Genomic DNA, 27,978 nt, shown 5'->3' with positions numbered 1-27,978 from the left:
ATCAATATTCAGCACAGCAAAAACCTGGAAAAAAAGTCTGGGAACTTTCATTAAAAATATATCCTTGGCCAGGTAGCACACGCCATTAATCCCAGGAGGCAGAGGCAGGCAGATCTCTGTGAGTTCAAGGCCAGAGTTACAGGACAGCCAGGGCTACACAGAGATTCACTGTCTCTAAAATAAAAACAAGTAAACAACAACAACACACACACACACACGCGCATGCACATGCACACACACACACACACACACACACTCACAGTGGAATGGACTTCAAACTATGCTTCCATTTTATTTTAGTGGCTCATACATTTTCTTAATCAAGTGACTGCTTTGAAAGTCTACCATGACTAATTAAAATGTATCTTGTAGTCAATGACATTATTTATTCAATTTTCACAGTAATTTATAAAATTACATACTCCATACAGATGAGGAGAAATGGGGACAGAAAGATTTATAAAACAGCTCCCAGGGGGGCTAGAGAAATGGCTCAGAGGTAAAGAGCACTGGCTGCTCTTCCAGAGGTCCTGAGTTCAATTCCCAGCAATCACATGGTGGCTCGCAACCATCTGTAATAAGATCTGGTGTCCTCTTCTTTACTGCAGGATACATGCAGGAAGAACCCTGTATACATAATAAATAAAGATCTTTAAAAAAAAAAAACAACAGTTCCCAGTGTATAAAGAACAGAGCGGGGACGGGAATTCAAGGACAGTGTGACTCTAGGGCCACACTCTGGGCATGACGGCACTGAACCTCTTTAGAAAACTGTATGCTGATCTGATTGGCTGTGGTTATCATAAACTGCCATGCTGCTTAGCTCATAAAATCCATCTTGAGCTACAATGTTAAGGAAGGAGGTAGTGGGGCAGCTGGTCCAATGAGCATGTGATAAAGGGGTGGAGTCCCCCTGCCAATCTTCATCCTGGTGACAGAGCCTTGGCTCTGTGATGAAGATAAGGCCACTATCTTTCCCTCTTGAGCTCTACTGTGATTTTGTTTGTTTTTACATTTATTTTTATTTTATGAATATGAATGTTTATCTTGCATGTATGTCTGTGTGCCATGTACATGCCTGGTGCCTGTAGTAGCCAAAATAGGGCACTGGATCCCTGGCACTGGAGTTATAGATGGTTGTGAGCCTCCATGTGGATGCTGGCTAGAACCTGGATCTGCAAGAGCAACCAGTGCCCCCAGCTGCAGAGCCATCTCTCCAGCCCCTCAACTATGATTTTACCCATCAAGACCCCTTGAGCCTTTTCAGCCTGCAGGACCAAGCTGGGTGACGTCTCACCCAAGACAGTCCTACCCTGAGCATCAGAAGGTCACTTCTCAGAAGTGGACTGCCAAAGTGTTTTAAATGAGGAAAAGAACTGTCCCTGATAAAAACAAGGAAATTACTCAACTGCAGTTAAGACATCGCCCTGAGGTACAACTCAGCTAGTCCTGCTGGAAACGTCACTCTTCTGAGGCATCTGCAGAGACAGCCAGTCCAGGCAGGCAGCCTGCAGCAGCATCTCTGGAGTGAGATTGCGTTTTAACAAATAAAGCTTGTCTGAAGATGAGAGGGAGCTAAGCCACTAGAGGCCAGGCAGTGGTGGCACACACCTTTAATCCCAGGACTTGGGAGACAGAGGCAGAGGGATCTCTGTTAGTTCAAGGTCACCTTGGACTACACAAGATTGAATCTGTCTAAAAGAGAAACAGAACTCACACAAAGGTGATCCCAGCACTTGGGATCCCATGCCTTTAATCCCAGCACTAGTGGGGTGGAGACAGGAGTGATATGGCTGGGTAGGGTGAGGAATAAAAGGCAGGAGAAGACAGGAGGGCAGAGCTGTCTGAGGTTTGGTGGAGAGAGATGCAGTCTGGAGATGCAGTCGGAGGACAGGCTCACCCCTTTGGTCTGAGCATTGGCTTAAGTGGCTGCCTCCTGAGTGAAGCGCACCAATACTGACTGTTAGAACTGTAGAATTGGTAGAATCGTAATCTGAGTCTACACTGATGGCTGAGTGCAAACTTGAAGTCAAAAGTAAAAATATTTTTTAATTGGTATCGGTTGAGAGGTAATATAAAAAATTATCAATGATTTTCCTTGAAAGGAAACCACCTGCCAACCACCTGCCAACCACCTGCCTGTGCTTTCTGTTTTGCTAGAAATCAAACCTGGACATTAAGCAAATGTCCTAAACATTCGCTCTTCCTCAGCCCTAGGACTCAGCTGATTCAAGTTTCGAAGGAGAGTAGTGAGCAGCTTTCAGCAAGAAACCGCACTGTTTTGAAATGGTCCCCTCTAGTGCAGCTGCACATGCTCCACCCACCCCAGTGCAGCTGTTGTCATTCCTCAGAACCTCCAGGGTACAGGTAACATGTTTGACAGAGAATAGCCCAAGAGAAATTATCAGAACTTACAGCTGAATTCAGCAAAGTTGGAGCATAAAAGATTAGTATTTGAAATATCAATTATAAATAAAACTGGGTAAGCAATTATATTAACAATAGCATAAAAACAAAATATTTAGAAATCACTGAGCGGTGGTGACACATGCCTTGAATTTTATATATAAAATAAAAGACATACAGAAGCTTTTCTCTGAACACATAAAATATTACCATCACAATCTAAATAATAATTTCATCTGTTTTTTTGTTCCCCAAAACTGGTAATTTGATTATAACATCCATATGTGAATTCAAGGCACTAAGAATAGCTAAAACAATCTTGATTAAAAAATAAAATTGGGGGACAGAAGAGATGGTTCAGAGGTAAAGAGTACTGGCTTCCCTTCCAGAGGGCCCAAGTTTAATTCCCAGCACCCACATGGCAGTTCACAACTGTCTATAACTCCAGTTCCTAGGGATCTTAAACCCTCACATAGACACACACACAGTCAAAATACCAATGCACATAAAATAAAAACAAATCATTAAAAAGGTAAACATTAACAAACTGCAAAGGGGCAGTAATCTAAGCAGCAGAGTACTGGCTCAGGAAACACACGACCAGTGGACAGAATAGGGTTCAGAGCTCCTCAGAGCTGCGGTCCATTGGCTGATCGGATTGCTTAGACTATTCATTCAATAGAGAAAGAATATCTGTTAGCCGAGTGCTGTAGTAGCATGTGCCTTTAATCCCAGCACTCGGATCTCGTTGAGTTCCAGGTCAGCCTGGTCTACATAGTGAGTTCTAGCTACATGGTGAGATCTGATGTGGGATTCCTCTCTGTATGCTGTGATTACCATTAATGAATAAAGAAAACTGGCTTGGCCTGATAGGGTGGAACTTAGTTCGGTGGGGAAATCTAAACTGAATGCTGGGAGAAAGGAGGCAGAGTCAGAGAAAAGCCATGTAGCCCCCACCAGAGACAGACACTGGACAAAACTTTACCCAGTAAGCCACAACCTAGTGACGATACACAGATTAATAGAGATGGGATAGTTTATGATATGAGTTAGCTAGCAATACACTTAAGCTATTGTCCAAACAGTCTTGCAAATAATATGGTTTCTATGTGATTGTTTCGGGGCTGGGTGGCTGGGAGATCCTGTCTAAAACAAACATCCAAAAATGCCAACCAAAAAACAAGCAAATAGAGAGAGAGAAAAAGAGAGAGAGAGAATGAAAAGAATATTTGCTTAACAAATGATATGATTCTGGAGCATCTGGATAACTATAAACAAATTAAATACAGTTGCCGCAAATTTAAAAATGAACTCAAAAGTAGTACTAAACTTTAAATTCCAAGAAGATAACATTGCCATAAATGAATGAAAATGAGGATATAATTGCTCCTAGTTATGGCTGAGGAGAAAGTTTTTACTGTAGATATGAGGGAGAGAACAGCCAGAGGCATCTGGAAGAGTCCAGGTTGAATATGGCCAGTAAAATAGACAGGGCCATGAGAGGCGGAGGGGGAGGAGTGTGAGGGGGCAAAACAAAAGAGGAAGAGAAGAGAGGGCAAGTGGATCAATAGAGGAACCAAGGGCCTAGAAACCAAGAGGTCAAGAGAGGGAGGTGTCAACATAGGTGGGTTATATAGAAAAGAGAAGCTGGGGAAAGTGGGTGAAGCTCAGGGGCTGGAGAAGTTTGGAGTGGGACAGGGCACGGAGAAGAGCCAGACTCTCTAACAGGTGCTACAACACCCAGTGTTGCTCTGATATGGTCATAGGCACCTCAGGTAGCATATGTTCTGAGTTCCTTTGGGACCAAACAATAAATTTTTGCTTTTTTAGTGGAGTAGGCTTCTTTCCTTCCTTCCTTCCTTCCTTCCTTCCTTCCTTCCTTCCTTCCTTCCTTCCTTCCTTCCTTCCTTTCTTGATTCTGAGACAGGGTTTCTCTCTGAAGCTTTGGAGTCTATCCTGGAACTTACTCAGTAAACCAAGCTTGCCTTGAATTCACAGAGATCCGCCTGCCTCTGCCTCCCAAGTGCTGGGATTAAAGGCATGCGCCACCACCACCAGGCTCTAGAGTAGGCTTTCTTTGATGTGGAAACAAAGCATAAGTAACAACAGAAAAATAAATAGATAAGTTGGATATAAAAATATTTTTGTGGTCTACTAACAAAAAATGAAAAATGGGAAACTATTTGTAATATGTGGATGATAAAGGGGTTGCAGTTAGACTATATAAAATATTATAATTCAACCATGAAAAGAACCTAAAGCCTAAAGACAGAAAAAAATCTGAATGAATATTTCTCCAAATAAAGTATGAAACTATGAGAGGAATACAAATCAGAACAGGGCTCTAAGATCTCATACCCACAAGAAAGGTGTGTGTACCTTTGCATCACTGTGACAAATACCTAACAGAAACAGCTTAAAAGGAGAAGACTTCCCTTCTGTTTGTTTATGGTGTCAGAGCTGCCGCCCATCATGGCAGGGAGGCGCGGTGGAACACCTTACACCACAGTGAACAGAAAGGAGGTGAAAGAAGGGTCCCTGGGAAGATAAAGTCCAAGGATATTTCCCTAAGTGATCTACTTCCTGCAACTCAGCCCTGTCTCCTACTGTAATCACCTCCCTGAAATGCCACTCTATTCTGAAACTCTCCATGGGTTAACTCATTGGTTAGTTTAGTGCCCTTGTGATACAACTGTCTTCGGAAATGCCAACCTGATGAGGTGGGCTGCACTAGTCCCTTGGGCTTGTCTTAATCCAACCAAATTGACAATTAAAAGTCACCACCCCAGACGCCTTGGAGAAGAGAAAGGACGTAAGAGTGGAGACTCCAAGTCCCCACACTTTGCTGGGGTGATGGAGTCTAGCACGCCATCTGAAAAATATTGTCAATAGGTTAAACACAGAGTTGCCATGTGACCCACAACTTCATACCTAGGTACACGTTTAAAAGTATTGAAGACATGGCCCATGACAAACTGGTTCACTGATGTCCAGAGGAATGTTTTCATAACAGCTGCAAGGTAGAGATAATTTAAACATGCATCAGTTGATGAACTGATTGGCGCAATAGCATACCAGACAATGGACTATTTAACAATCCAAAGTGAAAGAAGCCGGACACAAGAGACTGTAAGCTCCATGGTTCGATTTATTTGACACGACTAGAATAGATCACTCTTTAGAGACAAAAAATAGCAACTTTCCTATAGCCATGGAATTCAAAGAAAGATAGTATGTGGTTACTAATGGACTCAGACCTTGTTGGGTTGAAAAAATACTTTCAAAACTGATTGTGGTGATATTTGCATAACTCTGTGAATGTACTAAGAAAAGCATGTTTTATATACTTTAAATGAGGGAGTCATGTGCTATGTGAATCACATCTCAATAATCCTGAAATATATGTTGTATACACTTCTATGTATATTTGGTTTTTATATAATACTCTTAATTATATCACAATATATATTTACTGGTAGAGCTGTATGATGAAATATATATATATTTCAGAACTGGGTCTTTTCCTCCTTTTCTCTCAGCTGATCAATAGCTATTCTTTACTACTTAGAAATTTGATAGTGTACCTATTTTTTTTTTCTCCACTCCTCCTTCTTTTTCTTTGAGACAGGGTCTTGCTTGTATTATTTGCTAGACTGGAATTCACTATGTAGCCTAAGCTAGCCTTCACCTTTGTGTAAGTCTCCTGCCTCAGCCCACCATCAGAGTGCTAGAATTAGACTCATGTGCTACCATACCCAGATATCGAATGGGTTTTATATAGAAACAAAAATTTTTTAATGTATCTTGAGAAACATGATAACTTCTCTAGTTGATGAGAAGCATATAAGGATGGATGCAAAGAGATTCCACCTACCACACATCCCTCTGTTGCAGATAGGAAGACGCTTTCCTCAGCCTTTCAGTGAAGCATTCCCGAGGTCATGTTTTTGTGCTCCAAACAGAATTCACACCTGGACACAAGCAGAGTGAGCAAGTACTGTAGAAGCATTCCAAGTGGTCAAGTCAGTCAAAGCTAAGTCATCCACCCAGGGAAGAGGGCAGGTCAAGTCAGAAAATGGCTTGGTCTGCCTCTAGCGTCTACCATACAAGGCTTGCTCTACCATGTCTCTTCCTGTTGTCTACCTTCAGGTAGTCTACAGTGGTCTCCTTTTGGGAGCAGGCTCAGACTTTCTTAGAAAATGTCCTTACACACAATTCAGTCTGTGACAATTAGATATATTATATGCAAGAACATGAATAAATGTGTAATTGCCCATAAAGTTGAGAATTGTACTAGGGGAAAGGTCAACCATACCTTGTAGGTGCTCTTTGGGGAGGAGGGAGTCATGGCAGTTGCTCAGAGCCTACCCAACCTGGTTTGTTATTTCTCCTAGAGTCTTGCCCCTTCTCTTAACTAATCATCATGGCTATATCTTCATACCCAACCACAAACCTTTCTATTTATCTTCTTCAGCATTCTTGTCATTTTAATTCTAATATTTATTTTAGCCATAGGAACTTCTGCAACACTGTAAAATATCTAAGCTAAATCATCCTAAGTTGGGGATGTCAAGAAGACATTAAATTTGACAGGAGATGCATAAAGTGCAAAGCTGGACAGAGAGCTATGAATGAATTCCCAAGTGACTCTAACTGCCGGTTGAGCCTGGAGGCCATGGTGTACTGTATAATACCTCTCTATCACATTGTGAGAATTTCTCAGTTTGACCCGAGCTTCCGGTTGATCGATAATTCTGCTGTCGCAATACAATGTGAGAAGCAAGAAGAGGGCACTAGCAGCAGGAGGGTGAGAGTAGCCCAGGGGAAATGAAGGGTGGAAGGAAAGGAAGCAAGGATTCAAAGCAGCAGATGTGAGGGAGTGAGGTGGGAGAGAAGGAAGCTGTGGTCAGAGGCTGGTAACAGCTGGACCTCATGGTCAAAGCAGTTATGGTAGCAACCAGCTCCAAGATGACTCTGAGTGGGTTGTTGATGTGTGGGTTCTACACACCCTGAATCTGCTTCCTCGGAGCTTCTAGACATTGAGGTAGTTTTTAGGGTGTTTTGTTGTTTGTTTGTTTTTATCATGTCCTGCCCAATTCCACCTCCTAAATTTCTATCAAGTTCATCTCAGCTTCACTGTCCCCACCCCAGCGTGAGTTACCGCATTCTCTCATTCTCATGACTGAATTCTCCTAGAAAACCTCAACAGTCTATGAGTCTTATGTCCTTTTTTTTATTTTTGGTTTTTTTATGCCAGGGTTTCTCTGTGCAATAGTCCTAGCTGTCCTGGAACTTGCTCTTGTAGATCAGGCTGACCTTGAACTCGGAGGTCTGCCTTCCTCTGCCTCCTGAGTACTGGGAGTAAAGGCATCCGCCACCATGGCCCCGCAAGCCAGGTTAACCTAATGTCTTATTTATTGCACTACTCCCTTCATTTTCAACACAGTTGTGGGGGAGGGGATAATAGGAACAGAGAGGAGGACATCAGAGTAAGGAACAGACCTGCAGATGCAGCAACAGACAGTCGGAATCTCATTGCTCTGAAGGTTGAACCTAGCCCTGGTTCCACAGCAGTGTGCTGACTACCCGAGGATGCTGCTCAAAGCCTGCCTAGAGTTCCCTATTATGCTTCGAATACAGCCTGCTACCAATCTCTCGGTCTTTGGAATGGGTCTCTTGCGTGCCCCTCCAGGCTGTTCTTGTTCTCGTAGCTCTGGTTCATCCCAGTGGAAGAGATGTACATTCTGTCTCCTTTCACTTCCTCAGCTTCATCCCCTGTGACTGGCTTCTTTCCACCCCAGTCTGTTAGACTCCTGATAGAGCTTCTCAGAACACACTGCCCTTTCTCTTAAGGGCGTTTACTCAATTTGTCATTCCACAGTTACTCATCAATAGTTTAACATTTAAGCCAAGTGTCTTGGTTAAGATTTCTATTGCTGTGATAAAATGCTATGACCAAGACCTGGGGAGAAAAGGGTTTATTTCATCTTACAGCTGGATGATGTTCTCTATCACCAGGGAGGTCAGGGCAGGAACTCAAGGCAGGAACCTGGAGTGACGGGTGCTGCTCACTCACCTGGTCTTCGGGGCGCTCAGCCTGCTTTCTCACAGCATTCAGAACTAACAGTCCAGGGTGACACTGTCCACAGTCATCTGGGCCTCCCACAACTATCACCAATCAATGAAATGTACCGCAGGCCTATATGGTGCGGACGTTTTCTCAGTGAGGTTTCCTCTTCTCGAAAGGCTCTAACTTACAGGACTTCTTTGTGTGACAGCACTTGGCAACCCCTCCACCTCCTGACAACTCAGTGTAAGAACCCCACATGCTCCTGTTTATCATTGTGGACTTAAGTCCTAGAATGTGCCCAGAGTACAAGGGGCTAAATAAGCATCTACACTGGCTCTACTTCAGATGCCATAGCCAGACTGGAGAGTTTTGAAGATTTTCCTCTTTCTGGTCTATTCACCTTCCAAACTCTAATAGTCACTCCTGCCAGGCCAGTCTCTCATATCTGAACACTCTCCCTGGACACAGCTGGCACCGTGTTCTCAGTTGGTCTTCTGATAGGCCCCTTTGCACCAACAAGGCAGAGTGCTGAGTGTGTATGTACACCAGCACTGTGTGGACACCGCGTACAAACAACAGCGCTCACACAAACAACAGCGCTCACTCTTCACTTGTTCCGTGAGTGGGCACAAGGTTGGTGAGACTAAAAGTGCACTTGGAGTAGGGCTTGTAGGAGACCCAGGTGCTTGTCAGCTTTTGATACCGAACCCAGGCAAATCAGCGTACAGAGAGAGGTTGGTTGTGTTTTGTAGTTTTGAAGATTTTGACCCATGGTTTTGTTACTGTGGTGAAATCTTAATGGTCACTGAAGGTGGGAAAAGCTGCGCATTGCCTGACCAGGACAGGACACTTTCCAGGATATGAAAAGGAAAGAGCACAGCCCTGGGATTCAAGGAGCTCCTAGCAGACTCTATCACTTCCCCCACAAAGGGGCTTTTGGGGAACATGTACTATAAACTACAGCAATATCTATACATGTTTTATTAGTTTGAAATATGTTTGCCTGTGCATGGCAGAAAAGCCCAAAACATAGCAATAATGGCTTAAGTAAATTATATATCCTTTGTGGTCTCTCTCGCCTTAAGACCAGAAAACTGTGCCTGGAGTTAGGTAACTGGTCATTAAGGGCAAAACATATATAATTTTCTTCCTTAGTTTGTAACTTCCACCTTGAGGTCCAAGAGGCCTACCTGGACTCCAGTAACCCTCACCCTGTCAAGCATGGCCATGCCATCTTGTAAAGCTCCTGTGTTGGTTAAACAATGACAATTTCTGAAACTAAAGCAGCTTGGTTCCCAGAACTGAAGCAACTTGTTCTTCTAGAGTCTTGCCCTGCCTGCCCTATTGACCCTGCAAGAGCCAGCCGCCAGAGACGGTATCAGTCACCTGGCAGTCTCACCTATCATTTACCACATCTCCCTAACTACACTTAGCAATGACCAAGCACAGGCCCCCAAAGGAAAATTATAGTAGCTTTCTCACATCCCCTTTCTTCATTGTAACTACACCAAACCATAGGCGGATCCAGGACTGGACAGCCAGTCTGCTAAGCCTGTGAGGTCACGAATAGCTTGTCTTTTGTCTTGCCTTCTCACTGGCCTTACAGTTCCTGCTTAACTAACAGGAAGGAGAGGTGCAGGGAAAGCCCGTCGCCAGGCTTTAAAGCTGCCTGAGAGAAGCCACAGCTGGTCTACTTAGCGCTCACCGGCAGGGACCCTGTCACATGATTTCACCTCCCTCCCAAAGAGGCTGGGAAATGTAGTCTGAGTATTGTTTTAAAATTTTGTTGTTGATTACTTTTTATTTCTGATGTGCACTGTTATTTTCCTTGCAAATATGTCTGGGTGAAGATGATGGATCCCCTGGAACTGGAGTTATAGACAATTGTGAGCTGCCGTGGGTTGCTGGGAACTGAGCCTGAGTCCTCCAGAAAAGCAGCCAGTGCTCTTAGCCTCTGAGTCCTCTCTAGCCTGAAGTCTGTGTTTTTGACAGCTATGAACCCAAGGATTATTTGTATTTATTTATTTTTGATACAGGATTTAATAGCCCAAGGTTTTTGGTTTGTTTTCCTCTTACAAGAAAAAAAAAAAAAGAAGAAGAAGAAGAATGGATGTTCTGGGAAAATAATCAGCATTTGTTAGTCCCTCATCAAGCCTCTATCACTAGACTTTTCTGCTACGTGCAGAAACCTGACTTTCAAAATTATCTACAGCTCAGCTACATCCTACATAATTGTCCAGCCCTGGCCACATTAAACCTTTGTCACACTGGGTCCTTTATCACACTGTCTCTCAGATAAATCAAGATCACCTCTTCTCCTCCACAAAGGTTTGTTTGACTGTGGCAGTTGGCTTTGTCCTTGAAATCCAGTTATAGGCTAGAGCTGGTGGAACACACCTTTACTCCAGCTGCAAATGCTAGATAGCCACAGGCATAGGCATTTCATTAGCCCCTGTGTTGGTGCTCTTTCCCCCATTGAGTGGGAGAAGTGGATCTAGATACATAGCAAACACCTACTAAGCACTGACTGGTTAACGTGTAAGGCAGACCTGCCTCTTCTAGTGCTTGTTGGTTTGCTTGTCCAGGAAATCCTGTCAACACAAGTTAGTCCACACTGTGGGACCTCTACACTCCCTCTCCTATGGAAACACACTCATCTAACAATATTTATCGAGTGCTTCTTACACGCTCCATGAAAGAGGCTTCTTCTTCTAGGTTAGTTATACGCCTCTCGCTTGGTTCCACTTTGTGAAGTGACAGCCTTATCCACACTGGGATCACTTAGGATTTTTACACTGCAGTCCTGGCCCAGGCAATCTGCAGTACAGCCAGAAGTTCTACATGTCCACGCTCCCCAGGTGACTCCACGAGGGAAGACAAAAATAGCAATGTCACATCACCCACCTCTGATCACAGGAGACACTTCTAAAAACCGAAGCTCCCCAGCCTATCCTAGGCCCTCAGAATCAGAACCTCTGGGATGGGGTTCCAGAATCAGTGCTTAAAAAGTATTCCCAGATACCCACATAAACACAAAGTCCGAGTTTTAAAAGAACCACAGGCAATTCTAATGGTACACATGTCATTTGGTTCTCAGACTGACAATGGGTAACACACAACCACATGTAATTCCAGCTTCAGGGAATCCTCTGGCCTCTGAGGGTACATGCACATGAAACACACACACACACACACACACACACACACACACACACACACACACACAACTTAGGAAATAAATGCCTGGTGTGGTGGTGTATTCTAGCACCCTGGAAACAGAGGCAAGTGAATCTCTATGAGTTTGAGGCCAGTCTGGTCTACATAGTGAGATATTTTTCAACAAACAACCAAATACATAATTTAAAAAAAGTTTTTTAAAAACATTGTTAACCCAGAATTTGAATTCTTAGCACTTAAAGTAGGAGCTAACCCAGGTCCCCCAGTTCCAATTGGTGGCTTCTCAAGGTTGTTGGACTGCCAGCAACTGATTTAAATAATTTACATCTCTACTTTAGTTGATGCTTTGAAGAGAAGGTTTAAGAAAAATAAAGTATTTGAAAATATGTTTCCTAAACTATTTCCAGAAGACATGTCAAGAGCAGATAACTTATAAAGTGTTCTCTCTCCTTACCGTTCTTCTCATCAGTACATACTGGCCTATCTGGGGAGGAGCTTTTAGTGTTCAACAAAATGACATGTGTGCAAATGAGATTTGCTGTCTGCAAAGCTCTGGAGAGATTCAACATGACCTGATGTTTATGATGACAGCATTCAGCAGGCTCAGTCTCTAACATGATAAACTCACCTTAAACAGAGTTCAGGCAGGACCAGAAGAAGTTCTACCCACTGAGACCCTCAGAAGAAGTCACATTGCACTACAGAAGGCTTGGTGAGGAGGGAAATGTAACCCATATAGGGACAAGTAATGGCTCCAGAGGACACATTAAACACTGCTATCAGTCCCGAGTTGCTTGTTAGCCATGGTGTATCAGATCATCAGACAGCAGATGGGAGATCAGACAGTGTGGGAGAGGGGAGGGGTAGAGAGAGAGGCTGGACATCTATAACCTGGCTAAGGTACTGCACAAACACCCCACAAATCAAGTGGCCATGTGCTGGATAGTTATGTCAACTTGACACAAGCTGGGGTCACCTGAGAGCAGGGAACCTAAACTAAGAAAAGGCCTCTAAGATCCTACTGTAAGGCATTTTCTTAATTAGCAATTGATGGGGGAGGGCCTGGGAAGGCCCAGCCCATTATGGATGGTGCCATGCCTGGACTGGTTGTCCTGGGTTCTGTAAGAAAGCTGGCTGACAGATGGGTCAAGACCACCACAAGAAAACCCACAGAATCAAGTAACCTGTGGTGTGGGAGAATGGTCTGTATTCTGTCAATTATATTTTAAATAAACGCTGATTGGCCAGTAGCCAAGCAGGAAGTATAGGTGGGACAACCAGACAGGAAGTAGAGGTGGGTCAATGAGAACAGGAGGATTCTGGGAAGGAGGAAGCCCATTCCTCTTCAGTCCTGACCCGATCACAGAAGAAGCAAGATGTGACTGCCCCGCTGAACAAGGTACTGAGCCACATGGCTAACATAGACAAGAATAATGGGTTAATAATGAGCTATATAAGAGTTAATAAAAAGCCTGAACTAATGGGCCAATCAGTTTATAATTGATGTAGACCTCTGTGTGATTTCTGTGGGACTTAATGATTTGGGAACCAGGCAGGACAGAAACCTCAGTCAACAAACCTGGGCTCATAGGGGCTCACAGAGACTGAAGTGACAACCAGGGAGCCTGCATGGTACTGACCCAGGCACTCTGTATATGTGGCAGTTGTGTAGCTTGGTCCTTGTGTGGGACTCCTAACAGTGGGAGAAAGGGCCATCTCTGACTCTTGTACTGGTTTTTGGGATCCTATTTGTCAGACTGGGTCACCTTGCCCAGCCTTAATACATGGGGAGGTGCTAAGTCTTACTGCAACTTAATATACCATGTTTTGTTGACACCCATGGGAGACCTGTTCTTTTCTGAACAGAAACAGAGGTGGAGTTGGTGGGGGTGGGGAATGACAGTGTGGGCATTGGGGGAATGGACTGGGAGAGGAGGAAGGTGAAACTGTGGCCTGGATATAAATTTTAAAACAAACAGAAAGAAAGTCAAGAAATAAAGCAGGCTGTGCAAGCCATGAGGAACAAGCCAAGAAGCAGCAGCCCTACCCCACCCCACACCACCACCATGATGTCTGAATCAGTTTCTGCCTCCAGGTTCCTGTCCTGAATGAATTCCTACCTCACTGCTTTTGATAATGAACTTTGAGCTTTTGATATGGAATTATGAGCAAAATAAATCCTTTGCTCCCTCAGTTGCCTTTAGTAATGATGTTTCATCACCACAGTAGTAACCCTGATTAAGACAGGTTACCATTTCTGGAATCTGAGGCTCTCAAGGCTAGCACTGTAGAGGAGAGAGTACAGTAGGATGTGCTGGGCACTTTAAGACCATACAATCCGATTTGGATACATTCTTCACATCTGATCTCCCCATTCATAAATGGAATTACATAAACCAGGTATAGTAACAGAGACTTGTCATTTTAGTAGTAGAGAGACTGAGGCAGGAGGATCAAGAGACCAGCTGGGCATGGTGGCAAAAACCTTTAATGCACTTAGGGGCAGAGGTAGGTGGAACTCTATGAGTTTAAGACCAGTCTGGTGGGAGCTCGAGAGATGGCTCAGAGGTTAAGAGCATTGCCTGTTCTTCCAAAGGTCCTGAGTTCAATTCCCAGCAACCATATGGTGGCTCACAACCATCTGTAATGAGGTCTGGTGCCCTCTTCTGGTCTGCAGGCATACATGGAAGGAATGCTGTATACATAATAAATAAATGAATATTAAAAAAAAAAGACCAGTCTGGTCTCAAAACAACAACAACAGCAGTAGCAGCAGCAGCAGCAGCAGCAGCAGCAGCAGCAGCAGCAGCAGCAGCAGCAGCAGCAGCAGCAGCAAAGAGTTCCAGGTCAGCCTGGGTCATGCAGGAAGGCCCTGTACTCCCACCAAACTGAAACTACCCTGTGTGTTTCTTTTAGAATTCATTTCTAGAAACCCTGTCTCGAAAAACCAAGAGAGAGAGAGAGAGAGAGAGAGAGAGAGAGAGAATTCATTTCTATCATTAAATGTCACCAAATCCTGACACTTAAAATAAAAGTGATCCAGGATATTTATTTATTTCTGTGATAAACTTGGAGACACAGGATAGCTGCAAACAAAGGATTCATCTAGGCTAGGACTTTCTGCAGTGAGGAGACCTGAGTGTGACATTCTCAGGTTTTGTTGGGGAGGTCGAAGTAAGGAGGCATAAATTAGTTCAAATCCAGTCAAGGGACTATTTATAGAAAGAAATCTGCTTTGGGAACTTCTGTGGCCAGAGTTCAGGGACACTGCCAAGTTGGAATTTAGGTGACTCTGAGCAAACTCAAGAGGGCCCAGGAATTTGACAAAAGCCAGCTTTCCCAGGGGCTAGAGAGAGCAAGGCAAGATCTAGCTGTACGCTGGAGGATGGAGTAAAGGATGGAAGATAGAGAGGCCAGACGGGAGAAAGAGAGGGCAAAATAATGTGACCACGAGCTAAGACAGAGGGGGACGCACACCAGGAAAGGGAGCTAGGGACAAAGGAGAGAGGGAGAACCGAGGCAGAGGCACACCAGAAAAGAATTATAGCGGCACATATGTTTTAAAATACCTTAATAAAACCCAGCGTTTTGTATACTGACTCAAAGTTTTTAATTAAAAAATGAATTTTCTGGCAAGACCCAAAGAGGGCAAGGATGCTTGCCATCAAGTCTAATGATGAAGCTCCATCCTTCAGACCCACGTGGAGGAGGGGAACTGACTTCTCTAGCTGCCCTCCGACCTACACATACACATGTACATACAGGTAAATACATATATAATAAACGGAAAGCGTTTTTTAAAAGCGAATTACCTGGAGAAAGTGGGATATGAGGGAGATGAGCCCGATGTGGTGGAGCATACTTGTAATCCCCAGTGTTGGGGAAGCAGAGGCTGCCTGGGCAACACAGTGAGTTCTAAGTTCTTATGTAGCTGGGGAAACTGGAATCTGTTTGCAGTCTGAGTGGGAAGCCATGAAGCTCTGTCCTTGATGACATTTTGTCAACTTAAATAAGCTCGATTTATCTGGGAAGAAGATCCCCAATTGAGAAATGCCTCCACCCAGATTATAGGCAAGTCTGTGGGGGGCATTTCTTGATTAATGATTGATGGGAGGGCAGCCCATTGTGTGTGGTCCTGGGTGCTAGAACATCAGGCTGAGATGGTCAGTAAGAATCATTCCTCCATAGTCTCTGTTTCAGTTACTGCCTCTAGGTTCCTGCACTTGGGTTCCTGCACTGAAATCCCTTTCTTCCCCAAGCTGTTTTTGGCTACTGTCTTAAGGTGCCTATTACCATGAAAAGGCACCATGACCACGGCAACTATCATAAAAGAAAATATTTAATTAGGACTGGCTTACAGTTTCAGAGGTTTAGTCCATTATCATAATAGCAAGAAGCATGACGACATGCAGACAGATGTGGTGCTGGAGAAGGAGCTGCGAGTCTGTATCTCGATCTGCAGGCCACCCTAGGCCTGGCTTGAGCATAAGAGACCGCAAATCCTGCCTCCACAGTGATACACTTCCTCCAAGGCCACACCTCCTAAGAGGGCCATTCCCTATGGGCCAAGATTCAAACACATGCATCTATGGGAGCCATTCCTAATCAAACCACTATAGCCAAAATGTTTATCACAGCAAGACACGCTAACACAGACATTGTGCACTAGGAATGTCTCAAGAATGTGTAGGGTTCTAGGTGACAGGCTTGTTGTAACCGTAAGCTACAAGAAATGTGTAGAAGATATGTGTGAAGAAGCAAAGAACCAAGGAAAAAAATGGCACTTTGAATGTAGTGGTTAATCAGGAGAAAGACCTGGGTCCTGACAAGGAGGCGGGCTGTCTCTGGTCAGGAAGAAAGAGGATGGCATTCCAAAGGCAGCTCTTAAAGCAGAGCTACAGGAATGTACTCAAGGACAAAGGTGGCAGTTGTGGAGTAGGGAGAGCTGATCTGGAAACTGGCAGTGTTCTCCACCACCAGATGATATGGTGCTCACTGGAAATGGTAACAGCAGATTTGCAGGGATTGAAATAAACTTTTAAAGGTGTATGAGCATCATGACTGTTCCTGGTCACAGACTGAATGTCAGCATTTAATATCATTTAATATATCCAACTGTATATGTTATGTATATGTTAGAAAGTAAAGAAAAAAAACAGGTGGTTGGGGTGGTGCACGCCTTTAATCCCAGCACTTGGGAGTCAGAGGCAGGTGAATCTCTGTGAGTTCGAGGCCAGCTCTATAAGAGCTAGTTCCAGGACAGCTAGAACTGTTATACAGAGAAACCCTGTCTCAGGAAAGAAAAAAAAAGTGAAAAAATAGTTCAAATAAACTAAATAAACATTGAGTTTTTTAAAAATCTATTTCTTATTCCTTTACAACAGTGATTTTCAATCTTCCTAATGCTGCTACCCTTTAATATGGTTTCTCATGTTGTGATGACCCCCAACCACAAAATTATTTTCATTGCTACTTCATAACTGTGATTTTGCTACTGTTAATAATTGTAATGTAAATATACGATATGGGACCCCTGTGTTGGTCATGACCCCCAGGCAGAGAACCATCACCATAGAAAATACCTAAGTAACTGGAAAACAACAGCAAAAGAACACAATGGAAAGGAAGGTCTATGGAACCCTCATGGAGAAGGGGCAGTGAACTTCGAGTGAGGTAGGAGCTGAAGATGATGCTGTGCCTTCTTGGCTGGACCACAAGGGGTTCATTGGACTCACAGGTAGAGGAAGGGGACTATGAGCTTATTCCCCTCCCACATCTTCCACTGTGGCTAGTAGCATGAGGGTGAGCGCCAGAGGCCAGCAGGAGAAAAGAGCGAAAGAGACAAGTCTAGGGTTGGAGAGATGGCATGGGGTAAAGCGTGCACTGTGCAAGAGTAAGAACCCACATAAACAGCCGAGTGTGGGGGACACATTTGTAACCCCCAGTTAGAGTGGAGACAGGTATATCCCAGTGCTCATTGGCCAGTCAGTCTAGTCAAAAATATCAACTCCAGGCTCAGTGACAAACCCTATGACAAAAAATGAGATGGAGAGTGATGAAGACAGACACCTGGCTGTCACTCTCTGGCCCTCCTAAGTGCCCATGCTGGTAAGCACACCCATATACATTTTCTCTCTCTCTCTCTCTCTCTCTCTCTCTCTCTCTCTCTCTCTCTCTCTCTCTCTCATGCACACACACGTGCACACACATGAAGGATGGGGAGTTCATGCCAGCAGTTCTCAGAGAAGCACTGCAGCTCAGGAACTGAAAACTCAGTTCAGACTCCTTCACCTGCTAAGTGACCTAGGGCAAATTCTTTAATCTACCCATTTGTGAACGTGGGTAGCAATAAACCTTACAGAGTTGTTGTGAGGGGTGGAGGAATGGATGCAGGTGTGTTGACATACGCCTGTAATCCCGAGCATACTCCAGAGGTCTGAAGACTGGGAATTCCAGGCCAGACGGGCTACACAGTGAGAAGTTACCCCAACAACAACAAGTCAAGGAAATAAATATTGAAAGGATGAGGCCAGTGAAAAGGTTCAGTGGATAAAGATGCTTACTGGGTCAGTCTGAGTTTAATCTCTGGAGCCTCTCAAGGCGGAAGGAAGAAACCAACTCCACAAAGTTGTCCTCTGACCTCCACAGGTGCACTATGACCTTCAGGCCCCATCAGCATCGTGTGCATGATGATATTAAATAAAATGTATTGAAAGGAGGAATGCATACACAGCACTGAGCACGTGACCAGGGACGTCTGCTGAGTGTGCTCAGTCACACGTTGTTCTTTTGTGTCTTACCTCAGGAAAACACAGTTTTAAATCTGCATTTGTCTTATCCACAGGTATATTATGTGACTTTGTGGGTTCTGGAGGGGAAAGATCTTGCTGAATTTTTTTTTTTCTAGAATATCTTACTCACTGGAGCCCCTAGGAAACCACCAGGAGAAATGGGCTGTGGCTTTAGGATGGCAGGAGGTCCTTTAGAAAATGTTGATGCTGTAGGAGTAGGCAACACTTTCACAGCCAGAAGCTGTGTGTTGACTTAACTCAGTAGGCAGGACACAGAGGGTGTGGCTGGGACAGTGCAACACTGGGCAGAAGATTCTAGTTTAGGATGCTGTCTTGGTGGAACCATTGCCTTTCCTGGAGTCTCTAGGACCCTAGAGATAGTTTAGGCCTGAGAAGAAAAGAGAAACCAGACAGACAGGAAAGGAGCCCAGAGAAGACAGCCTTGTTTATGTCATAATATTGTTTAGGAGCAACCCTGTTAAGATTGGGTGCTGAAATTCTGCAGTCAAGACTTGATGGTCTGACTCTCCTTGTCAAGAGGTTTTATGGAAAGCCACTAGGGACATCTTTCAGTCCAGTCAGCGGATGAAGTTGACAGCGTTTGGAATGCCAGATTCTCTGGGGTGGGGTGGCTGACTTCTAGGTTGCCACTGTCTCCTAGCAATCCAGGGCCTGCGCCAAGGCTCTGCACAGACACAAAACTGCTGGTGAGTTTTCCCTAGAGAGGAAATAGCTCGCTGGAGCCTCACTGTAGAAACCAGCACAGGTAGGGAAAATGTTTTTATAATTGCCACTAGGAAAAAGAGAGGGCCCAGGGGGAGTTTTTTGCCCAAGGGGCCCCCTCTCTAGTTATAACCTAATTTGTTGTGCGTATGTGGATTACGTGAGTGGAATTTAGCCTCCTGAGGTATTAGGTTAGATTGTTTCAAATGTGTGGAGACTCCCAGAAATGGAAGTTATTGCGTTTTCCCACAATGCTCTGTGGTTAATGTGAGGTTTGAGGTAGAGAGATTGACACCTGTTGCCATAAGGCCAGGTCTGTTTCCTCTTTTCCTTATTGGGGTTGCACATGAAGGCTCTGCAGTTCTGGAATTGAGGTTTGTGTTTTGATAAAGACAGTTCTAAGGTAGAAGACCAGGGAAATGGAAGCTAGTTGTCAAGGAAGAAGCTTCGACAGCCAGTCAGGCCTTCCTGCTGGGGTTCATTCTAGGAATTTACATTCATTTGCATGTGGCAGACTGTGTAAATAAACCATAGGAGAACCTCAGCGAGCTACCAGGAGTGTAAAAAGGTGCCAGGCAAGAGCTTTCTGGCAAGAAGAAGGTATTATATGCAAGGTGAAAAATGAACCCAACATATAGAACTGAAATGAACTCCGAAATACAAGAAGTAGGTATAAACGCCATTTGAAAGGGTTTCCTGAAGGAGTCAGGCCAAACACTGTTTTTCATGCTTTATAGGGGTTTAACTGTCTTGACTGAATGTGACTCGTGGTCAGAAGGCTAAATACGTCCCTTCCACGCATCCTTAGTATGTTTGTACCTGCAGCACGATCTGCTGCATGGTTTGCTGAATTTCAAGAAAAGTTTAAGAACAGGCTGGGGGTATAGTTAGAGCTGCAAAGTGCCTGTTGAGCAGGCTTGAGGCCCTGGGTTCAAACCCAGCAACTCCCCCTACTAAACAACAAACAAACAAATCGTCTTGGGGTTGAAGCTAATTAGTAGAAATGTCTAAGATGAGCAAGAAGATCAGGACTTCTGGGGCCTTTGCATGAGGAGCTAGTAAAATGACAATTTCAATGTGTACACTGAAACTCAACTCCTGCTTCTTCAGAATGCAAATAGACCTAGGGCCTTTAAAGAGACAACTGTTTTGAAATGCAGCCATTTGAGTGGGCCCCAATCCAATCAGACTGGTTATCTTACAAGAAGTTTGGCTGGGTGTGGTGGTGCATGCCTCGAATCTCAGCAGTTGGAAGGAAGATACTTGGGTAGCACGCTGCCATCTGGGCCAAATGATGATCTGGAGGCAGGCCTGCTGGTTACCTAAGGAGACCCTGTTCAACAGGAACAGAGAGCTAGAGAGAGGAAGCAGATGCATGCCCAGAGAGATGACCCTGAGCACTGGGTAAGAGGATGGAGGCAGAGCGGAAGGAAGCACAGCTTTCCACACGGAGATCTCGGGCTTTAGCCTCCGTAAGTTGAAAACCAGCCCCTGTTATTTAGGCATCAGTCTGGCGTTTTGGCGGCTGTCATTATGGACTAACACAGACAGAACAGATGAGATACAATAATGACCTGAAATTTAATTTCTAGACCTGTGGGGTCTAGAAAAGGTTGTGAGCATCTCAGGGTACTCCTAAGATTCATGTTTCTTAAAGTCTACAAACCATCAAGAAAAGTTTCAAGAAAACTATCAACCTCAGAATCTCCTGTCGTAGTTTTTTGTTTGCATGTTTGGTTTTTGAGGCGGGGGTCTCTCTGTCCATAGCCTTGGCTGTCTGGGACTCACTAAATAGTCCAGGCTGGCCTCTAACTCAGAGTTCCACCAGCCTCTGCCTCTGAGTACTAGAACTAAATAAAGATGTCTTCCATCATGCCCAACCTTCCTACACTACTTTGGAAATGCAGGCCCCAGGACCTTGTGTTACAGTGCTCCTCTGTGAATCTGGGCTCCCACTCTGGGCTCCCACTGGGGTGAAATGTCCCAAAGGATACTTTGATAAGGCAAAGCCTAAGTCCCACTGCTTGGCTAGCGAGGGTGAATTCATCATCTCAAGGGCTGGTGTGTCCGTGTTCAAGCAGATGTCAGTGGGTACCACAGCACGTGGGAAGCCTGAGATAGGGTGTGTTATTCTTTTGACCCTTTAAGGGGCAAGCCATGCCCACTCCCGGGGACCCCCACTCCCACCCCTGCCCGTCATCTTGGACTCTTACTTTTACTGTTCTCCTCTTGGGGTTGTGCACATCTCCCCGTTTCCCCCTCTCTCTCTCTTTCTCTGTCTCTCTCTCTCTCTGTCTCTCTCTCTCCCCCCCTGCCCTCCCTTTCCCCTTCCCCTCCATAACCCTCTGAATAAATATTTCAATCTCACTTTACATGTTGTGTCTGTCCACATCTCTGTCTCCTGCCGGCCTGTGGAACTGACCGGGAATCTTGGGCAGGCTGCTTGGGAACTGCCCGGGGATTTTTTTAAATCATAAAATTAGTGCCGTGAACACATGGGATCCTTGAAGGAATTTACATTTGATTCTGGAAATACATTCCTCACCCATCTTCCTTAAGAATATAATGTCACAATTTGAACGGTCATCTTCAGTACACGTTACTACACTTCTCTGCTTAGGTTTATATTTAAAGGTCCAGTATCTTGGTGCCTAAATTGACCAAGGGAGAACAGGAACTGAATGAGCATATCAAACTTTCCTACTGCTAGTCAGTTCTTTATTGTTGTGCTGCTTCTTCATCTTCCTCCTCCTCCTCCTTCTTTTGTGATACAGGGTTTCTGTTTGACAGTCCTGGCCATCCTGGAACTCGCTCTGTAGACCAGGCTGGCCTCAAACTCACAGAGATCCACCTGCTTCTGCCTCCTACGTGCTGGGATTAAGGCGTGCGCCACCACCGCCTGGCTGTTGTGCTGTAATCATACCCTGGGCCTTGAAAATGCTACATTCCTACCACGCCCTGTACTGTAAAATATATTTGGGAAATAGATAAATGATAATAATAGCTTAAATGTTAACCATACATAGAAAGGATAAACATTCCACAAGGTCCTGTGCTGAATGGGAATAAAGATATTTCCTTATGGCATACAGCAACTTTCCCTACTTTCATCAGGACAAGGTCTGAGTATGCAGCACCGGCTGGCCCAGGACTCCTGGGTCTCCTGCTGTATAGCCGCTCCAGAGCTGGGATTACAGATGCTACACTGGGCTTCTACATTTTCAAAGCAGACAAAATAAGTGATACTCCTTCAAGTATGGCAGTTCCTTAGAGATGTGAAAACTGTCATCCTAGCTGGGCATTGTAGTTCAAACCTATAATCCCAACACTGGGGAGACCGAGGCAGGCAGACTGCTTTGTGCTGTAGGCCCGCCTGAGCTATGTTATGAGTTCCAGATCAGCCGGGACACTGAAAGAAGGCCTGGTTTTAAGAAACTGCCACCCTACTCATAAGGCTTTATTGATTTCTAGACAGGGCCTCACTCTGTAACCTAGAGTGTCCCGGAACTTGTGTAGGAACTCATTCTGTATCCCAGGCTGGCCTCCAGCTCAAGGCAAAACTCCTGCCTCAGCCCCTCAAGGGCTGAGATTACAGACATGAGCTACCACACCCAAGAAGAGACGCTAGGCCAGGTCTGCTGGGTCCGTAAGGACTCTTGGTTTTGGTGGTTTGTTTTGTTTGAAAACAGAGCTTTGGGCATGCTATCTGTTTTTCTGATGGAGTCGAGCCTTTGAACCCAACTCAGCTGAACTCCAAGTACTGACCAGGCCTGGTTAGGAGCTCCCTTGGCCATGAGATTCAGTATCAGGCCCATGGCTAATTGTTTTTTCTTCCTAGATTAACCCAGCTCAGTTTCTGTGTGCAGACCACTCAGTTCTCACAGGGTCCTGTCCCCACCGTGTGTGTGTGTGTGTGTGTGTGTGTGTGTGTGTGTGTGTAGTGGGACTGAAAATCTTGTCATTCAGGTTTTAGGTTCTCACTGAGTCCTGTTCTCCACCGTGTGTTTGTGTGTGTGTGTGTGAGAGAGAGAGAGAGTGTATGTGTGTGTGTGTGTGTGTGTGTGTAGCGGAACTGAAAATCGTCATTCAGGTTTTAGGTTCTCACTGGGTCCTGTCCCCACCGTGTGTGTGTGTGTGTGTGTGTGTGTGTGTGTGTGTGTGCGCGCGCGCGCACGCGCGCGCAGCGGAACTGAAAATCCTGTCATTCAGGTTCTAGGTGCTTTCCAGAAACAAGAATTCTGGCACTTAAAGGAATTGATTTAAAACGCTAGACCGTAATACCTTGGGGAGGGAGGTTCAGACGAAAAGCCCTGAGCGCAAGCGGGTTTCTTGAGGAATGAAAAGGAGTGCGCGTGCCAGCCCGGGCAGCGAAGGAGATTCAACAATGCAGCGCGGCCCGTTAGGCTGAGAGGGGGTCCGGGGGGCCGGTGCGCTGGCTTGGCAGGAGGGCCGGCCCTTTCCTGACCTTCCGTGCGGGCGGCGTTTGTCCGACTCCGGGGCTCGGCGAGCTCCGGGCCTAGGCCGGGCGGCCCGGAGAGCCCCGCACGGCGGACTAGGGGGTCGGTGGAGCGAGCGAGCGGGCCGGCGGGAGGGCGGGCGGCGCCTTCGTTAGAGGGCGCTCGGGGGCGCCGCCGCTTCCTCCTCCCGCCACCCCGCCCCGCCAGCCCGGGCGCACGCAGCCGCCGGGCCCTGGGGACCGAGTCTCCACGCCGCCCGCCCGGGCCCGGAGCGGGGAGGCCGCGCCGCCTGGGCCGCCGCCGTCTCCTTCCGCCGGCCATGCATTCTTCCGGCTCCCACAGCCCGGGCCGGGCCCCGGCCTGCCCGAGGTAACGTGGGGCGCGGCGGGCTGGGCCCGGGCGGCTGGGGGGCGGGGAACGGTGCCGCTGGTCGCGTGGCCTGCGGAGGAGGAGGAGGAGGAGGCGGCGGCGTCCTGAGGGCCGAGGGCGCGGTAGGCCCCGGGGAGGAGGCGGGGGCGCGCGCGGGGCATCGCCCGCCTCCCCGGGACCCGCCCCGGTGACAGGTCCGGCCTCTGAGTCCCCACCGCGCCTCTGTCCGCAGGCAGCCGCGAGGGGACTAGGGCGCCCGCGCGCCCGCTCGCGCCTCGGGCCGCCTGGGCCGCCGCCGCCGCCGCCGCCGCCGCCGCGTCCATGACCGCGACCCCCGGGCCGGGGACTCCTGCCTCCGCCGCTGCCGCCGGCCCTCAGCCCTGTCGCCGCTCGCCGCCTGCGCCCGTTGAGGTGAGCTCGCTGAGAGAGACTGGGCTGAGGGGTGCCGGTGAGGGAGCCCGCCTGGGAGAGCGGGCTGGGAGACCAGGCTGAGGGGAGTCCCCTGGAAGGGAGCCCGTTGAAGAGAGCCGGCCGAGCAGACGCGGCTGAGGAGACCGGACCGAGGAGAGCCCGCTGCGGCGACCCCGAGGCCGCCCCCTTCCTCACCTGGGCAAACCGCTGCCCGAGCCTCACCTCCGCCGGGCGAGCGGGCGGGCGGGCGGGCTCGGCATCCCTCGTCCCTCGGCAGCTTCACCGCCTGGGTCCCGCTCCCCTCCCCCTCCCACCGGCTGCCTCTCACCTCCATCCACTTTCCTGGGCCCCTCTCCTTTCCTTCCCCCTTAGTGACGAGGAAAAAGCGTACGGCCCTGCGCTGCGGCGGGCGAGCCCTGGGGGAGCCTCGGTTCGGGCACGGCCGGCGGTGGCGGGACCGTGTGCGGCGTCCGGCAGGTTCGGGTCACCGAGTGGGACGCGGTGCGGGGCTGCGGTCGGCCGGCTAACGGGACGGCTTCAGCGCTGTCTAAATATATTCCGCCGTGGCCCGTGCCCCGCCGAGCAGCTCCCTTGACCTTGTGCGGCTCCTCCCTCCTCCCCTCTGTCCCCCTCTCCCTGTCCCCCCTCTGGAATTTGACCTCGAGATCGCCGCGCTGCCGCTGAGTGCTGCACCGGGAGAGCTCAGACCCTCGCGGTTTCTCTTGGTTTTGTGCTAGAGGAGATTTCTGTGCTGCTGAATCGCTTTAGAGGTGTTGCATCCATTTTCCTTTCATCCCCAGAAAGACGGGAGCGACGCCAATGTGAGCATGGCTGTGACCGTGGAAGAAGCTCCGTGGATGGGCTGGGTCGTCGCGAAAGCCCTGATGAGATTTGCCTTCATGGTCGCCAACAACCTGGTTGCTATTCCATCCTACATCTGCTATGTAATTATACTACAGCCCCTCCGAGTGCTGGACAGTAAGCGTTTCTGGTATATCGAGGGACTCATGTACAAATGGCTTTTAGGAATGGTGGCGTCCTGGGGATGGTACGCTGGATACACAGGTAAGAGCAAGAGCACGCTACAGCATATGAGCCAGTTTGCAATGCTAAGCATAAGTCAGGAGCCATGATTGAATATATATTATGCTTTGGGTTGAGAATGCTTTGACTACGGGTGTGTGTGTGGGGGGGAGTCTTGCTGCATTTCTCATCAGAAGTGCAGCCAGAAAGCTTGATGTTTTCAGAAGTACAATTTTATAATTAAATAATGTTGATAGATTCCTTAAATAGTGTATTTCTGGTGTGATTGACATTGACTTATTAAAAAAGGTCTGCAAAAGCTATCATAGAGGAGCAGGAGTGCATCGTGGAGGACTCTGAGGGCTCACAAAGTGGACACATGAGGGACTTAGTCCATACGCATTGCAATCTAGAAAATCCATACGGAGCCGGACTTCTGCTAAGACAGTTTTCATGCATTGTGATCCTGCACTGTGTGAATGTTTTAAACCCAGCCCCCCATTTCTGTTAAGTATGTTTCTTTTGTTTTCTAGAATTTATCTATTTATTTATTTTATCTCATAAATCTGACATTATTAAAAATTTAAAAATTGTTATGAGACTTAATTTGCCCAAAGTGTGTTTAAATGGATTTCTATTTTTGCTTTGACACTGCATTTTGGGGAGAAGGCGTGTTAACTACAGTGCTGAAGGGGGCCTTCCGAGCACTGGATGAGAAGTGGTGTGTACCTGTAAACTTTACATATTTTCAGAGCTTCCATTTCTGTCCAAATTGTTTTTTTTTCATTGATTATTTCTTCCTTAAGATTGAAATAATGCATAGAGAGGTGAGGTTTCTAGTGCCTATGACATGCGGAAGCTTGGCCAGGTTCCTCAGCACTCTGCTGCGGATCTGGCTGAGAAGAGTGGAGGGTACTGGAAGGGTTGGGAAGCAAAACAGTTCTCCATTTTCAATCCTCTCTCCCTCTTGATGACGCAGCCAACACCTGCAGATTTTATCCATACACACCAGAAAGAGACCAACAGCACTGGGGTCTGTTGTGTGAAGAAATGCTCTTTGTTGCCCCATGAAGGCTCTCCCCTTCCCTCCTTGATACCTATTTTCCCGTGTGCCCCTGGGATAGTATACGTGTTGCTTCTCTGTGAAGAGCTTTTGAGACCCTACTGCTTTCTGGATACAGAGACGAGCACCTCGTCCTTTCTAGAGCCTGGTGGCAGCAGCAGCGGTAGAGAGAAGCATGGAGCGCCTGCCAGCAAAGCTTTGCTGCCTTAAGAATGGCTTTGCTTAGTGTAGTTGGCTTTCCCAGGTATGCTCTGTAATAGCTGGTGGATTTATTCTCTGCACAGTAGATTTAGGTTTGCTTGTTTGAAATGAGCATATAGGCTTTCAGAAACAGCTTCTATTTTTCTACGTAAAAGCAATAAAATAATTGAAATATTTGTACTTGTATGTAATACATATTTATGTGTGTCAGCCTGATGAAAGAAATCAGTCACTGACCTTGAGATTATGAGAAACACAGGGCTGCTGCCTGGAGTTAGTCACCTGTGTCACCCCCAAACTTACCCTGTAACCCAGAGTGGCACTGAACTCAGATCAGAACTCCTGCCTCAGCTTCCCAAGTCCTGGGATTTCTGTGCCTGCTTCACGTGTGTTTTTAAACAAAGTTTCTTGGGGGCGTCGTCTTTACTGACTACAGACTTCTAAGTTTTTGTTTTTGTTTTTTTAGCCTCCATCACAATGGTTATGGTGTGGTCCCTGTATCTTAGTCTCTTTGAAACATTTGCTCCTCTTCAGGCTACCAAATGTTGGCTGTTTGATCAGTTTTCATCGGATTTTAGTTTGCGTATTTACATTGAGTTTTTTTTCATGAGCAGAATACTTGGTTATGGAGTCTGGCCACAGTCTGATCATAACAGCAGTTAGGAAGTCAGACAAAGTAGGAATGATTTTGTTGAGGTTTAGTGAGGCTCGCCTACATAGGTGATGTTAATGAACTCTTTTCTTTGCATTTATAGCTTATTTCTTACCTTTCTACCAAGAGGGCAGTAGGCGTTCTGCTTTCCTTTCTCACAGTTGGAAAATTGAACAATGTCAAAGGAACTCTCAAAAGATCTGCTCAGTGACTTGGTGTTAGAATATTTGCCTGACATACACAGATTTCTGGTACCTCAGACAAGCAAATAAGGTTCCTTGTTCATGTAAAGGAAAATTTATTGAGAATCATGAAGAGGCAAATGTCATAAAAACGAATCCTTCAGACAGTGTGATTCTTGCCCCGTAAGCCCATGGACCTTTCTTTGTTTTTGTGGAGATCGCTCATCACTCCCTTGCAGGTTAGCGTCTGTGCCAGATCGGTGTTGCGGAAGTCATCCTATACTGTTAGCTCCACCACTGCATTTCCTGCGCTGACTGTCCTGTTAGCATCAGGTTTATGTTTCAGGATTAAAATTGCCAAAATTTTGTTGAAAATCCACTTAGAAGGAAGTTTTAACGCCAGTTAGAAAGCTGGGAAGTCAACACTGATTTAGAATGACAGATTTTCCTGTT

The 27,978-nt window shown here is 46.4% G+C and overlaps 1 protein-coding gene and 1 long non-coding RNA gene across 2 annotated transcripts in view; one reads left to right on the top strand and one right to left on the bottom strand.

Annotated features, from left to right (window-relative positions):
- Window positions 1-366: 366 nt before the first annotated feature.
- Window positions 367-24,930, bottom strand: LOC125403798 (uncharacterized). Its single transcript, XR_015737832.1, has 4 exons — window positions 24,733-24,930; window positions 6,281-6,377; window positions 5,338-5,419; window positions 367-627 (listed from the first exon to the last, which is right to left on the bottom strand). It is a non-coding gene; the product is annotated as an uncharacterized LOC125403798 (long non-coding RNA).
- Window positions 24,253-27,978, top strand: part of Lpgat1 (lysophosphatidylglycerol acyltransferase 1) — a 63,986-nt gene continuing 60,260 nt past the window's right edge. The window contains exons 1-2 of the mRNA XM_085687524.2: window positions 24,253-24,404; window positions 25,205-25,469. Coding sequence (XP_085543650.1) covers window positions 24,315-24,404; window positions 25,205-25,469 — 355 coding nt within the window. The 5' untranslated portion in view covers window positions 24,253-24,314. The remainder of the gene's footprint in view (window positions 24,405-25,204; window positions 25,470-27,978) is intronic.

Source organism: Myodes glareolus, chromosome 5 (genome assembly GCF_982192425.1).
Source record: "Myodes glareolus chromosome 5, mMyoGla1.1, whole genome shotgun sequence".
In the NCBI taxonomy this organism is placed as follows: domain Eukaryota; kingdom Metazoa; phylum Chordata; class Mammalia; order Rodentia; family Cricetidae; genus Myodes; species Myodes glareolus.
The sequence above is the reverse complement of the archived record's forward strand: the minus strand, read 5'-3'. Positions and strand labels throughout refer to the sequence as shown.